Source organism: Rissa tridactyla, chromosome 5 (assembly GCF_028500815.1).
Source record: "Rissa tridactyla isolate bRisTri1 chromosome 5, bRisTri1.patW.cur.20221130, whole genome shotgun sequence".
NCBI lineage: Eukaryota > Metazoa > Chordata > Aves > Charadriiformes > Laridae > Rissa > Rissa tridactyla.
The window spans coordinates 58,042,284-58,056,168 of record NC_071470.1 but is presented as its reverse complement, the minus strand read 5'-3'; the positions used below and the strand labels follow the sequence as shown (position 1 = coordinate 58,056,168).

Here is a 13,885-nt window from a genome sequence, read left to right as displayed (position 1 = left end):
GGATGCATCCCATTGGGGCCCATGGACTTGTGAATATTTAATTGACCTAATTGATCCCTCACTTGATCATCCTCAACCCAGGGGAAGTCGTCTTCTTTCCCCGTTACTTTCCCCAAAGCCTGGGACTCCTGAAGGCTGGGCCGAGCAGAAAAGACCAAAGCAAAGAAGGCATTCAGTAACTCATAATGATATCTTACCTAAGTTTCAGAATACTAAAAATGCTTCTTTGCCATAGCATCTGCAAAACGACAATACGTGTATTGTACCTCTCAAAGAGTTCATAAGCTGTGGCTACCTAGCTTCAGTCTTGATTGGCCTGAGATCACTTCCAGTCCAAGATACTGTACAAACAGAGCTGTATGACATCTCAAAGCACAAGCTGATGTCAGAAGAAAACTTGTATTTTCAGATAAAGTTTTGACCTCAATAGAAGTAGTTTAAACTGTTTTCCTATTATTTTTAAGTATATACTTTTTATGAAGGTTGTGAATAATGTTTGATACATGCAACTAGCACATCATACAGTAAAAGAAGAGAAAACAGAATGATGTTTTAATGAAAACAAAAAATAGATCTTTAACCAGGCAACAATTTCACACTGTATTTATCTTTTGAAGAACATCATTCCCTCACATCCAAATCCAACATCACAAACATAAAAAAAGAAAATAAACAGGCAACACTTTTCTTCTATTCTCCCTCCTACCCACCACCCTACCCATACAGTAGACTGCATTTTATTCTGACCACCACCTGGCACCAACCTGCTTCCAGATGCAGTATCATCATTTTGGATTAATTTTACCTATTGTATATTCCATCTCCTCCACCCTCATCTATGTTCAACACAGATACTCAGACCTAGAGCCCTCGCTTTTGAAGGTCATTTGAGAATCCATGCTTGACCTAGAACAAAGGAGAAGTCTTTCCGACTCATCTGTGTACCTTCGTGCCCAGAGCTGCTCTCCTGCAGTCACTGTTCGAGGCTTCAGAGATAGTGTTTCAAATTTCACATAGGTCTCTTTTGCAAGGTCAGCTTCCTTTGCAGTTTTCGGTTTCACACGAAGTTTTAAAACTTTGTAGAGTAAGAAAAATATCAAAGGTAAAACAACCACACATGCTGCACTGCTGGCCAATATTAGAATAGAAAACTGGGAGCTACTGTCATCATTTAACCTATCGGTGGAGAAAATAATGCACTGCTCTTCTGTAGGTGGCATGCCTTTGGGTGAGACACATGCCATATATTGAGTACTAGGTTGCAAACCATCAATTGTGACTTTGTTTTTGCTAGAATCGGTGCTCAGAGGCAACATGTCTTTTTCACCATACTTTGAATATAACACAGTCACTGCAGAGTTGCTTGTGGCATTGACAGTTTTCCAAGTTAAGGTCACTCTTTCATCAGTTTCACTGATCACTCTTAGGTTCTTTACAGTAACATTTTGCTCAGCCATACTTGCTGTATTCAATGAAGTATCCTCAATTTTATTGCTTATCTCCCCAGTCTGCTTTGTCTCCTCACCTTTCTTGCGTATCTCCACAGCCTGCTTTTTGTTTCCATTTGTCACTGCCTTTGAATTTTTCTTTCCATCAAACATGGGCCTGGATTGCTTCTTGTCGGTCAACCTGATGCTCGTTGATCTTTCAGTGCTAACCAGCGCTGTGGTGGTTGGTGTGGTGGGAAGAGGTGTTGTTGTCCTCTCAGGTTCCTGCTTGGATTCCTCCTGAGTGCTATTCTGTCTCTCTGCCTCTTGCTTCCTTCCATACTTCTGTGGTGACACAGTTGTAGTAACTACACCAACCACTGTGACTGTAACAGCAGCTTCTGACATTCCTGCTAAGTTCTTGGCTTTACATCTGTATTCTCCTGCATCTTTGTATGAAATCCCTGTCAAGCTTATTATGGACCATCTGACACCCTCTCCAGGTGTTTCTTGAATTACTACAGGAAAATAAAAGAGTAAAACATTATAAAGTGAGCTGAAGAGAAAGTAACTGTTATTAGACTACTTCTTCCCTTAAGCTACTTCTGCCAGAAGGAATCGCATGTATTAAACTTCTTAAAAAAACAAAAAACCACAAACCAAGCCCCACACACAAACTATGAAACTCCTTGCCATATTACATTATTGCAGAAAAGTGCTCCACTTGGGTCAAAATGGAATTGAATGTCTGGAGGAGTTACAACATAATCTGCAGTTTCACTAAACAAAACAAAACCACATAAAGAGAAATCAAACGTCTTAAAACTAAGTGACTAGGAAATACAAGTCTCACCGACTTCAAGTGACACTGAACACACTAGCCATTTAAAACATTTTTGGGAATTACCTTTGTTTTAAGATATTTCAGTACTTTGGACTATTACCTTCTTCACACCTACAATTTAAGGTAACTGCTTGGCATTAGCAAGAAACATTTTTTATATTTAAGGTACTGCACAAATATCTATCATAGCAACTAGAATGATATCAGACAATCAGAGCCTCTTCAGCATTCAAAATGCGTGTTGCAAATAAACATGTAAATAACATAGAAAACATGATGTTGGAAAATCCTATGTTTATAATGTTGAGTTTTAAGCGGCTCTGGTATGGCCTCGTTAGCTTTTTTTAACTGGAACATTTAGAACCAAAATGAAGATTACAGTAATGAATTCTCCTTTCTGGTTTTCAGCTTCTGAGTTAGGGCCCAAATATCTCAACCTCCATTTTCCTTTATCCTTCCCCCGCTTCATCCATTTCCCCCCTCCACACACATTGTTCTTATTACAGACCACATCCAGAATCAGAACAGTCTGTTGGACCTGCTCAGACCAAGACCTAGACAAAGAACTTCATAACAGCTGTTGCACAGATACAGTTGCCAGGTTGGTGCAATACCTGGTCCACTGTTACTCATTATAATGATCTCAAAGCACAAGCAACCCAACAATTTCAGGCTCTCCCATTTCCTATAAAAGAGCAATTATACCTGTATAGTTCACTGGTATATTGTCTGACCTAGTCCAAGTAAGCTGTGGTGTTGGGTACCCAGTTGCGTCGCAGCGCAGCAGAACGTTGCTTCCCAGCGGGGAAGTGATTTTTGTTGCCGACGTCATCACGGATGGTTTAAGACACTGCTCTAACTCAGCTCTCTGGAACAAGATTCCTGCCAGGCTCTCAGGTCCACTACATGAAACCAATGGATCAAGAAGTACAAGCGAGTTGTCCACAATTTTGGAAAATTCAATTAGCTTTGAAATGCGACAGTCACAAAACCATGGGTTGTCCTGCAAACCTGAAGCAGGGAGAGAAGAGAGGAAACAAAACAAACCAAAAATGTTGTCAGGCTACATATGGATATTGTGATTATAGTATGATGCATGACTACCACCAAGTACAATCAAGGAGAACCGTGGACGTATTCCATGTTAATCTTTTCTCTTTCAATTTGTCTTTTTTGTTGGGCTGATTGGTGGGGGAGTTTTTGCAGAGGTGAGGAAGAACACTATGAATGTTTATTAGGCTAAACATTTTCTTCACAGAAGTTTACAGGAGCGTAGTAATATACTGGCTCTGCCTTTCCTTAACTTTGCTATTTATCTAGGAAAAAACACTTTGAAAAGATGTCTTAAGACTGAAGATACATTTTCACCTGCATGTGCCTTCTGGAAAGATAGCTTCACAGGGCTATTGCATCCTGTCACTCTTCTCTGCTCTTAGTCTTCCTTTGGGCTCTTACAGTTTGATCTTCTCAGACCCTTTTTTCCAACGCTTGCAGAGAATTTAAGGGTTTAGAGCTTATACAAATATCTCTGCCCCTTGAAAAAAGGATAAAGGCTAAAGAGAAAAGGCTTTAGGCCAATAAAATTCTTATCTGGCTCTGAACCATACCAATATTCTTAGAAATCTGGCTTCGATTTATGACAACCTCTGAAATACAATCAAAAAGAATAGCAGAAGAGTAGAAAATGGGAAGGACCCCAAAAAAAGCTGATGACTACAATATTTTTATGATGGCACGCAAAAACGCTATCTCTCCTCTTCTGTTAGAGGCTATAACATTTGCTTCTTGATTCCAAACTCTTTGAGAGGATTCTCCCTCTTGGTGAACTTATTAGGGTGAAACAGAGTAGCCATTTCTGAGGAATATAAGTCTAAATCCTCAGCTGGTATTGATTACTCTGCTATGTTGATCTTCATAGAGCAACAGCGGCTTCACCAGGTAAAACACCACACGTCATATCACGCATGAGTTCAAATATTTTCTCATTTAACTTATACCTTTGGGCATACCTTTTTCATTTTTTTCAAGTATTAACAATAAATGGAACTTACAGTCTGAAACGAAGGATGGTAGGCAAGAATCCATCACTATTGAATCTACTAATTAGCACAACAGACAAGTCATATTAATTTAACAAAAATTAAAAGGAAAAAAACCTGAAGCACCTGCTAATATTGTTCAGTGTGTATTTTTAGGAAATATCAAAACAGCTAATGGAAAAATTCTGCTTTTTGTTCTGGAAGAAATATGTAGATGAAAGAATACACAAATAATTAACTATCGCTTCCTTTTATCGCCTGACCAAGATTAGGTTATTTTAAGCACAAAGGCAGTGATTGGTTAAAACTATGGTAAACCCCAATTAATCCCCTCTTTAAAACAAGACTTGACCTGAAGAGATTCCATGACTTTGACATCACAATCCAATTTCACCCCTTCCAGACATAAGAGATTTTACATCTATTCACTACTTATTGCCCGCTGGAACAGAGAAGGAGAAATCAAGGAAACTCTATCAGCAACTGCTTTTCTTCAAAAAAAAAAAAAAAAAAATCTCCAAAATATGACAATTTTTCCTGTGAACTTCACACATATATTCACAAGCAAAAAAGATACCATCCAAATGTTTTCCTTATGTCTAGGCACATCAACTGTCTGTGCTCATAAAAATTCTGCTCAGTCAAGCACATGTATGTAACTATTTGTGCTCATCTTTTAAATGACGCAAGCTTTAGATTGTACTTAGAGAGAGTTAGAGACACTGTTCCTGTAATTGTTTTTTTCATTCTCACTTGCTTATAAACAGTCAATTTTCTTCACTATGTTAAGAAAGAGACTGAGCATTTGGAAATTAAATTCCCCTTAGGTATAACAGGAAAGACAGGATCCCCTTGAAACAAAGCCTCAACTGCCAGAGTTCCTCTGTAAAAAATGCTGCTAAAATGCATATGAACTCCCAGCATGGCCCCTTTGCTATCTAGAGGACAGAAGCACGGGGCAGCTGTGCTACAAGCAGGCGGCAGGGCAGGAACTCTGGGTCCACAGCATTAACCAGGACAGATTTGCAGCATCAGTAGGGCTCCCAACCCACATACCAGGCAGCAGATTCTCCCTTACCTTGAACACTACTGAAAATATTTCTTCTGCAACCTTTCTGCATCCTACAAGCTTTACTGCAGTAAAGGATGGGGTTTATGATTGTTATATGGGGGTTGTTGTTATTATTATTGTTGTTGTTGTTGTTATTATTATTATTATACTAGCAGCGCTCAAAGGTCTTTCAAATTGAATCATGGAATCATTTAAGCTGGAAAAGACCTTTAAGATCATCACATCCAACCATAAACCCAGCACTGCCAAGTCCACGACTAAACCATGTCCCTAAGTGTCACATCTACACATATTTTAAATACCCCCGGGGATGGTGACCCAACTACGTCCCTGGGCAGCCTGTTCCAATGCTTATCCTTTTGGTGAAGAAATTTTTCCTAATGTATATAAATACACAGCTTTCATATTCTCACAGTGTCCCAAAGGACCCAAAGTTGTTACAAAAAGTATCAGAAATTGACAAAATAGAAGGAACGATGAGGCAAAGATGGACAGTCCTTAGATTGGATGGTTGTTTAGTCCAGTCTGGGACACAGGCTTGACCATCTCAGATCATTTTGAAGGCCTGGTTTCAGCTTCAGAAGAAAGCTGTAGTCCCAGAAGATTCTGTACTTCTGTGCTTTAGTGCAAAGAAAGAGTTATTTCAGTTAGCGGCCTCATCTTCCCCATCCGTCATGCTTCCCAGTGTAACTGGCTGAAGAACCAGGACTTATAAAAATACATTAATATATACAGACACAGGAGTTCCTCGCTTGCCTTCACGGCTCATCCCTTCTATTTATCTGTTTCTAGACAATATCTGGCAGTATTCACATTATTTTTAGTAAACTTGCACAAGTAAGTAAACTTGTAAGTCATCAGGTCATGTGAATTCCCAAAACGAAAAGAAGAAAGCACTATTGAGTTGGAAGCAAGGATAAAACACTGAATTTGATTATACTTCAGTTAGCTATTGAAGAGAACAGAAATCTGATGGAACGCCAAGTCTTTATAAACCCTGGATTCTCTTGTTGAAATATTAAGGCAGCTTGTTGACCTGAGAAAGAAAATACTAACCAAGGCAAAACAAATGTTAATAAATATTTATGCATTGCAATGTGCCAATACAGGGTATTTAAACATTAAATATGGATTACTAATTGCTCTAAAAACTTTTCTTTATTCTAGGCTTAGTATATTTTAAATTTACTCTCACGCATTTATATGTATGTTTGCGTGTACAATGGCAAATATATGTCTCTGTCTGTCTGTGCATGCACATTTTTGCAGTCTTCTCGGGAAGCAAGGTTTCCCCATGCTGTGTCAATATGGACTTTAGCATTTGAAATAGCTATGAGTGAAATTTCCTTTGTAAATCAGTAACCAGTCACGGACCATAACTTGTATAATATATTGCTTTTCAATTGCTGTAAAATGGCAGTATGTGAAATATTCAAGATTCAATGGCAGATGTGAAATATTCACTGCAGCTTGGGCCCACCTACACCCAAAGCTCTCTTCCAACTGAAGCTCCAAAATTTTTCATCCATGGTTCTAAACAATAAAGCTCACTTCCCGCACTGTGTCCCAGTGTTTCCTACACACAGAAATTGCTAGGAAGTAGTTCAGGAAAAGCAGCATCTACCCAGTGGCCCAGTATAACAGCTGGGAGCCTGATGGACCTTCAGCATTTCGTATTTTTGGCACTTCTACATGCAACAGAGGCAAGATCTCATCTAACTGCCACTCTATCAAATCCTGGATTCCTCTGTTCCTCTCAGTGACTCACTACATGCAATTTTCCATACGGAAAATGCTACTGCCATCATTCACGCCAGAAATTCCAATCTTTGTACATCAGCAAATGCTGAAACTTAGCAGTGATTTGGATCAAAGTATAAGGCTATACCTCCTGAGGTAAGCAAGAAAGGGCCACATGAACTCACACACCGGTCCCATGATCATTTCCACTGCTTAATTGTCAGCACACTCCACAGCTTTGTTTTGAACTGTTCCAAAGGGCACTCTCAAGACAAAGCCATATATGGCTCCAGGGACAGTTCTGGCTCCAGGGACAGTTCTCACTCCAGGGACTGCTCCCTGAAGGGCTTATGGATGAGACCACACCAAGGACAGCTGTCTTTTTCCTGTTGTTTCCCCCAGTGTAAGTGCAGCAGGCTTTGTATCTCCAAACTACCCTGCATGTCTATCAGCCCATCAGGCATACAACACAGCCTTGCCATTTTATATTACAAAAGCACAATTCTATGGGTTGCAATGCAATTCTCACATTACTTCAGACAGTTTGGACTAAAGAAAAATCACCCCCACCCACACAGTTACATTTTAGAGTCACTGCAGCATCCTGTAGAGCCCACAGAAAACCAAGGGCTAAATCTTACCAAGTGTGGAACAGCCAGTAAGCTTTAAAGAGAGCTGGCCCTAAACTGTGTGCATAAGAGCCAGGGTGAGCCACTTGGCCAGAGGGCCAGGAATCATTCCCTGACCTTCTGTCATTTAGCATAGTGTCCACACAGAGGAACATCATACAGTAGAAGGTAATAAAAATAAACCCAAACCCCTAAGTGCAGAGATTTTGAATTGGAAGAAGGAGATGCTAACCTGACAGTCCCCTGGCAAAAGTAGTCCATGGCTCCTACAAGAGTCCTTGAAGTAAATGTGGGGAACCTGAACTTTCTCTTATATGCAACTTTCTTGATGCTCAGTCAAGACACTGAAAATAAAATTGCCTCCTGGTGTTAAAAAATACATATGCACAAACATTTGAGTTTGGGGTTTTCTGTTGTTGACCTTGTTAATTAGACACAAGGGACAATCTTGTTTTGACAGAACTAGGAGAGAAGCCAGCTCAAGCCATAATTTCTTACGCTAAGTAGAATCTGACTGCTGTTTTCCTGACTAGACAAGAACAGCATTTATTTGCTCTGGGTTCCAGCTTCTAGCAGAGCTCTGGCTGCAATTACCATTCCATGTAGGCACACAGGTCAGGCTGAATGCTGCCACACAGAACAGCTGGAGAACACAGGACATTCTTGAGTATCAAAGCAAGCACCGCATGCAATTGTGGGCATCACATTTTAAGAGAAACCTTTTTTTTAAAAAAGACAGAGGAGTCCAAAAGGAACCAGTAACTACGGTAGAAAATCAAAATAAAGCCTCACCGTCTATAAGAAACTACTGAAAGAAATGGTGTGATTAGTTAAGGCGGAAAACAGGGAAAGAAAATGTATGAAAGGTTACTATAAGAGATGGCAATTTGTGTTTCTGTACATCCATCTCATGTAGGACAATAGGCAACCAGCTTAGTTTGCAGTAAGGGAGACTGAGGTTAGATATTAAGAGAAACTTTCTCACTATCCTGACAGATAAGCACTGGAAGAGGTTACCAGAGAAGGCTCTGGAATGATCTGTCCACAAGCCTTAACAACAGCACTGACTTCACCAGAACAGTTCAGTTCATCTGGATCTGCATCCCAGCAGGCTAGAAGCCTTTTCAAAATCCTTCCTGATCACATACATACCTCTGTGATCCTTTTCTCCACCTCAGAGGAAGAGAAGAGTATTTATGGGATACATTTCCCCTCCCTCAGGCTCCAGCAATTCCAGTAGAGACAGGAGGGATGTCAGAGAGGAAGCAATGCCACAAAGCACATTTTGCTCCTGTTGTTCTAAGCCGACATCTCCTATGGTTGGAGCATTATAGAGAAATCTCAACTCCTAGGTTATCTTTCTAGCCTGATAGTTTCTACTAACCATTCATGAAAAAGAACTGCTTTGTAACAGTCCATCAACAGCAACTCAAGGATAAACCTCTGCATAACTACAACTTCAGAAGCTCCAGTACTACAGATAACAAAGCTAACGCTTAGTGGAGACTAAGTCAGCTTGTCAAAATAACCCACAACATAAAGAGCACTGCACTTTCTAATCTCCAGAAGAAGGGGATGTTTTCTTATTCGCTATAAAATTTCTTATATAGCAAGCACTGTCTGTCTGCATTGAGATACACTCATCAGAAGGCTATGATGTCAATTAAAGAAAATTCAGCTAATTATTCATAGCTTACCTAAGGTAGATTTACTCAACACAATACAATGAAAGTACTACCTGGCACTTTGCATTCTCAGATACAATTCTATAATCACTGCACAGAGCTTCCCTCAGCACGTAACATTAAAAAAAGAGAAGCAAGGCGCTGTTTCAACCCAATATATATTCCCCTCTGGAGGTCTGTGTTCAAACCCAGTTGTAGTTCATAAATGAAAATGATCCAAAGGTCACATCCCAAGTCTCTAGAGAACTCAACGCTGGCACCACAGAGTTTGCCAGGACTACAAGAGGCTGGCAAAGCGCCTGCACCAACAAAGCCTGCAGATGGTTGCCAGGGGGAAGGAAAGGGGAGGAGAGAAGAGCATGTGTGGTTTTGGGCTTTTTTGGTGTTTGTTTTTTGGGTTCTTTTGTTTGTTTGTTTCTTTTGGTTTTTAAGTGGTGAGGGCTATGTAAGGCAAGGAAACTAAATAACCTCTGTGACTCCCACATGAGATCATCAGGAAGATTAGATCTAGCACAGTCAGCTCCTACTTTAATGCCTCCTGTAGCCTTCCGTGTGGGCACAGGGAAAGGGGTACTGAGCTGGACTTACTTTTACAGCTTTTTTTTTTTTTTTAATGCTGAATAAACAAAGATCTTATTAATGCTGCAAACCTACAGTTACTATGTATGTGAGGAACTTGCTCAGCCTACTTGCATCTATTAAGTTACTTATAGGCAATCTCATCTGAATGAGAGTTTCAAATTGCAGCTTCTGCTGTGAAACAAAGCAGGTGAACAAATGAACAGTGGATAGTGGGGGTTTAGATCGAGAAATTGGAAATACTGGGCAGTACAATGCAGGGCAGATCTTTACCAGTGGATATAGAATGGTATCTCAAAATGTATTATATTACTACACTGTAGTGCATAGTATTGTATGATATCTATGTAATATATGGGTATATAACAGTGTGTGTTGTATTACACAGTACCACAACATTTTCTGTATACATTTCTGAAATTGAGGTATATAGACATATGCATCCAAGTAAATTCTAAGGCTGAGATTTTGCAATAAGATCATTTGATGTAAATTAGTATCATTAATATATAGTATCTCTCACAGAGTTGCTCACAGAATCACAGAACCATAGGGTTGGAAGGGACCTCTGGAGATCATCTAGTCCAACCCCCCTGCCAGAGCAGGGTCACCCAGAGCAGGCTGCACAGGAACGCGTCCAGGTGGGTTTTGAATGTCTCCAGAGATGGAGACTCCACCACCTCTTCTGAGCAGCCTGTTCCAGTGCTCTGCCACCCTCAAAGTACAGAAGCTCCTCCTCACGTTTAGGTGGAACTTCCTATGTTCCAGTTTGTGCCTGTTACCTCTTGTCCTGTCACTGGGCACCACTGAAAAGAGCCTGGCCCCATCCTCCCGACACCCATCCTTTAAGTATTGATAATTGATAAGATCACCCCTCAGTCTTCTTTTTTCCAGACTAAAAAGACCCAAGTCCCTCAGCCTTTCCTCATAAGAGAGATCTCCTAGTCCCCTAATCATCTTCATAGCCCTTCGCTGTACCCTCTTCCAGCAGTTCCCTGTCTTTCTTAACTGGGGAGCCCAGAACTGGACACAGTACTCTTAAATATTCTTAAAAACTTACCTTAAATACTATAAAAAGTACTGTGAAGTTGTAGGGATCAGATTCCTATTCTCTCTCCCATATGCAACATGTCGATTGGGAAAAACTTCAGGATAATCAGTCAGCTTTAGAGCAACACAAGGTCAACAGGAGACATGGGGAGAGCAGAGTTGCAGACTTTTAAGCCACCACCATCTAGAGCTCTGTGTCTCAGGACAGGCTTCATACGAGCATCAACTCTAGCTACTTGTTTGACTTGTGAGCCACTGGAAAAAAACAGTTGCAAATGGACATGCTTGTGGTTGCAACCACATAGAATGATGAGAATGATGAATGACATCATCAGAAAAAAAATTCTGGAAGTCCTGCATTTATATGGATACTGAATACTCCATATGGTCTGTATTCCCGTAGACCAGAATACTGTAGATTTTACTTCAGTGTTATGATCTTGATGTAACACTGTACATGGAAGTCACTATCTTAATGTTATAGTTTTCTGCCACCAACAGAAACTAAATAAATAAATAATCACAGAGCAAACCAGAAGACTGACCTGGATAAAACCCACGCTCCTGAATCCCAGGCTGATCGCCTACCTGCTCTCACTTGCAACTTAACATTTAGCTATATTTAAATACAGAATGAGACAGGCTGTTTAACATACCCAAAATGACTCTCTGGGTTGCCAAAATGTCTGTGTTCTTGGACAGGACAGCTTCTGAGAAGGGGGGCCAAATGTCCATCAAGTCTGATGGCAAGGTGGTTAGCTTGTTGCTGGATATGTCCAGGTAGGTGAGGTTTCTCAAGTACCGGCCAGCATCGGCAGGAATGCTGGTCATTTTATTGTTGTGTAAATCAAGAGTTCGTAGGTTGGGCATCTCTGCCAGCGATTCCCAAGGGAAAGTTGAAAGCAGATTACCATCCAGCCGTAGCTCATGCAGTTGTTTCAAGTTATAGAAACTGCTGATATCAATGTTGGCTACACAGTTGTAAGTTACCCACAGATATTTGAGATCTACTAGGTAGTAAAAGGCTTCAGTTGGAATCCTTCGTATGACAGTTTTCTCTATACGAAGTTTTACAGTATCCACAGGAACATTCACAGGGATCTCATACATGTCAGGATCATTACAGAGCACAGACCTAGCATCCAAAGAAAAAAAAAGAGAGAGAGAGATCGGCATTTCTTTATCAGAAATTTGTATTTCAGATTTAAAAGCAAATGCTATTACCTTCTGCAACACCACTAGCAGAATAAAGAACATCAAATCAAGAACAGCCATCTGCATTTAAAAATTGATAAGACAAATATGGATTTTCTAAAGAGAAAAAGAATACAAAATATCAATGATACTTTCACATGAAATCTAATTTGCTTTATTCTAAAGCATGTAAGCACCATCCTCCAGCCATCATTCTACTGACAACTGAAAAACAGAAGCCATGTTATTAGGAATAATACAGGCATGTATCTCACGTGGGAACTGCATGCCACCTGTTTTATTAAAATTCAGAATATTGGATTACTAATTTCTATGCTTTTCTGCATGCTGAAGGTTCAAAGTATTTGTCTATATAGAAAATAGACAATATATAGACAATTTCAGAATAGACTGAAAATTGAAAACGTTAACATATTTCTCTAAAGGAGAGCTTTCTAGCCCTATTTCTGGTGTCTATGTAGAAATTACCTGCTTTTTAGAGGTGCTAAGAACTTTCTGCTCCCATTGATTTCAGTTAAATGGGATTTCTCAGCATTTTCAAGAATCAGTATGTTTCCATTTCTTTGGGGTACACTGTTTGCACATTAGCGTGAAGATTCCCCTCCTGTCACTAAGCCTATCTTTAATTTTTTCCTCATTTTCTCTACATTCTTCTTCTATTTTACTGTCTCCTCATGCAGATTTATACTAGATAAGTTGTGACAATAAGTAACAAACAGTATCTCCCAAAATTTACATGACAATACCTAGATCATCAAATTTCAAGATAACCTCTTTATTACCAAAAAATATATGATTTTCCTGAAGATTAAAAAAGAAGAAATGACTGTATTTATTTAAACCAGAATCACTCTACAGTAGACAACTACTTTGTAGAAATAGGAAGGACATTACAATAGTAGGAAAGTCATGGAGCATAAAGAAACTGCCTTCTGCAAAAAATGAAGATTTAAAGTAGCTATTTGCTAAGTACAAAGCCGTAATCACCATCTGCTCCTATTCAGGAACACCGCTAGCCATATAAGACCAGCATAAAATATACCTTTATTTCAACCATGCTAAAACTAATTTGCAATGTATGAGAATGTTATTTTTAATTTCTTCAACCCTTTTCCTTATAAATTGCCTTGTATAATAAATAATGAAATATATACCTTGTTCCAGTGCCATCACTTCTGCCATGGTAAACGCAAGTGCATTGAGAAGGACAAAAACCATGCACTTCTTCAAAAAAGATCATTAGGAGGTAGAAGTAAACAAACAGATACATGGCTTCCTCTCAGCAGAGCTGACATGAAAAAATTTGAAAACTTTATTCCTAGGCAGTCATGTGCAGTGTGCTACGAATGTGAGTGTAGACATCCATTTAGTAACAGCAGATTACATCAGATTAGCTGAGATCTGTAGTTGCTTAACCTTCAAATGTATCCTGAATGGGATCAGTTAAACCAGCTCATTCTTTACTCTGTCAGAACACACTCTGTTTCAAATCATATCTAGCATGGTTCAAGGCTATTTTAATATGTAGCTTGTAGGGTTAGTATGTAATAAAAAATCTCTTTGATCCTTCTAAGAGGCAATGCATTAGTTACTGTCCATAAAGTA

The 13,885-nt window shown here is 39.6% G+C and overlaps 1 protein-coding gene across 2 annotated transcripts; it reads right to left on the bottom strand.

Annotated features, from left to right (window-relative positions):
* Positions 1-550: 550 nt before the first annotated feature.
* On the bottom strand, positions 551-13,885 carry LRIT3 (leucine rich repeat, Ig-like and transmembrane domains 3). Of its 2 annotated transcripts, XM_054202620.1 has the most exons (5): positions 13,435-13,555; positions 12,290-12,376; positions 11,722-12,200; positions 2,977-3,282; positions 551-1,945 (listed from the first exon to the last, which is right to left on the bottom strand). In XM_054202620.1, exons 3-5 carry the CDS (start codon positions 12,173-12,175, stop codon positions 843-845), a joined length of 1,863 nt encoding a protein of 620 aa, XP_054058595.1. In that variant the 5' UTR covers positions 12,176-12,200; positions 12,290-12,376; positions 13,435-13,555; the 3' UTR covers positions 551-842. The 2 variants fall into 2 exon arrangements, with proteins under 2 accessions (XP_054058595.1, XP_054058594.1); XM_054202619.1 differs by lacking the exon at positions 12,290-12,376 and having other exon boundaries at positions 13,435-13,885.

Bases quoted from the DNA above. Each gene is read 5' to 3' on its own strand.
- LRIT3 (XM_054202619.1), bottom strand. From the start codon at position 13,550: ATGTATCTGTTTGTTTACTTCTACCTCCTAATGATCTTTTTTGAAGAA. The intron at 12,201-13,434 runs GTATATATTTCA...TTTGGATGCTAG, and splicing joins AGTGATGGCACTGGAACAAG to GTCTGTGCTCTGTAATGATC. The intron at 3,283-11,721 runs GTATGTTAAACA...TCCCTGCTTCAG, and splicing joins AACCCAGAGAGTCATTTTGG to GTTTGCAGGACAACCCATGG.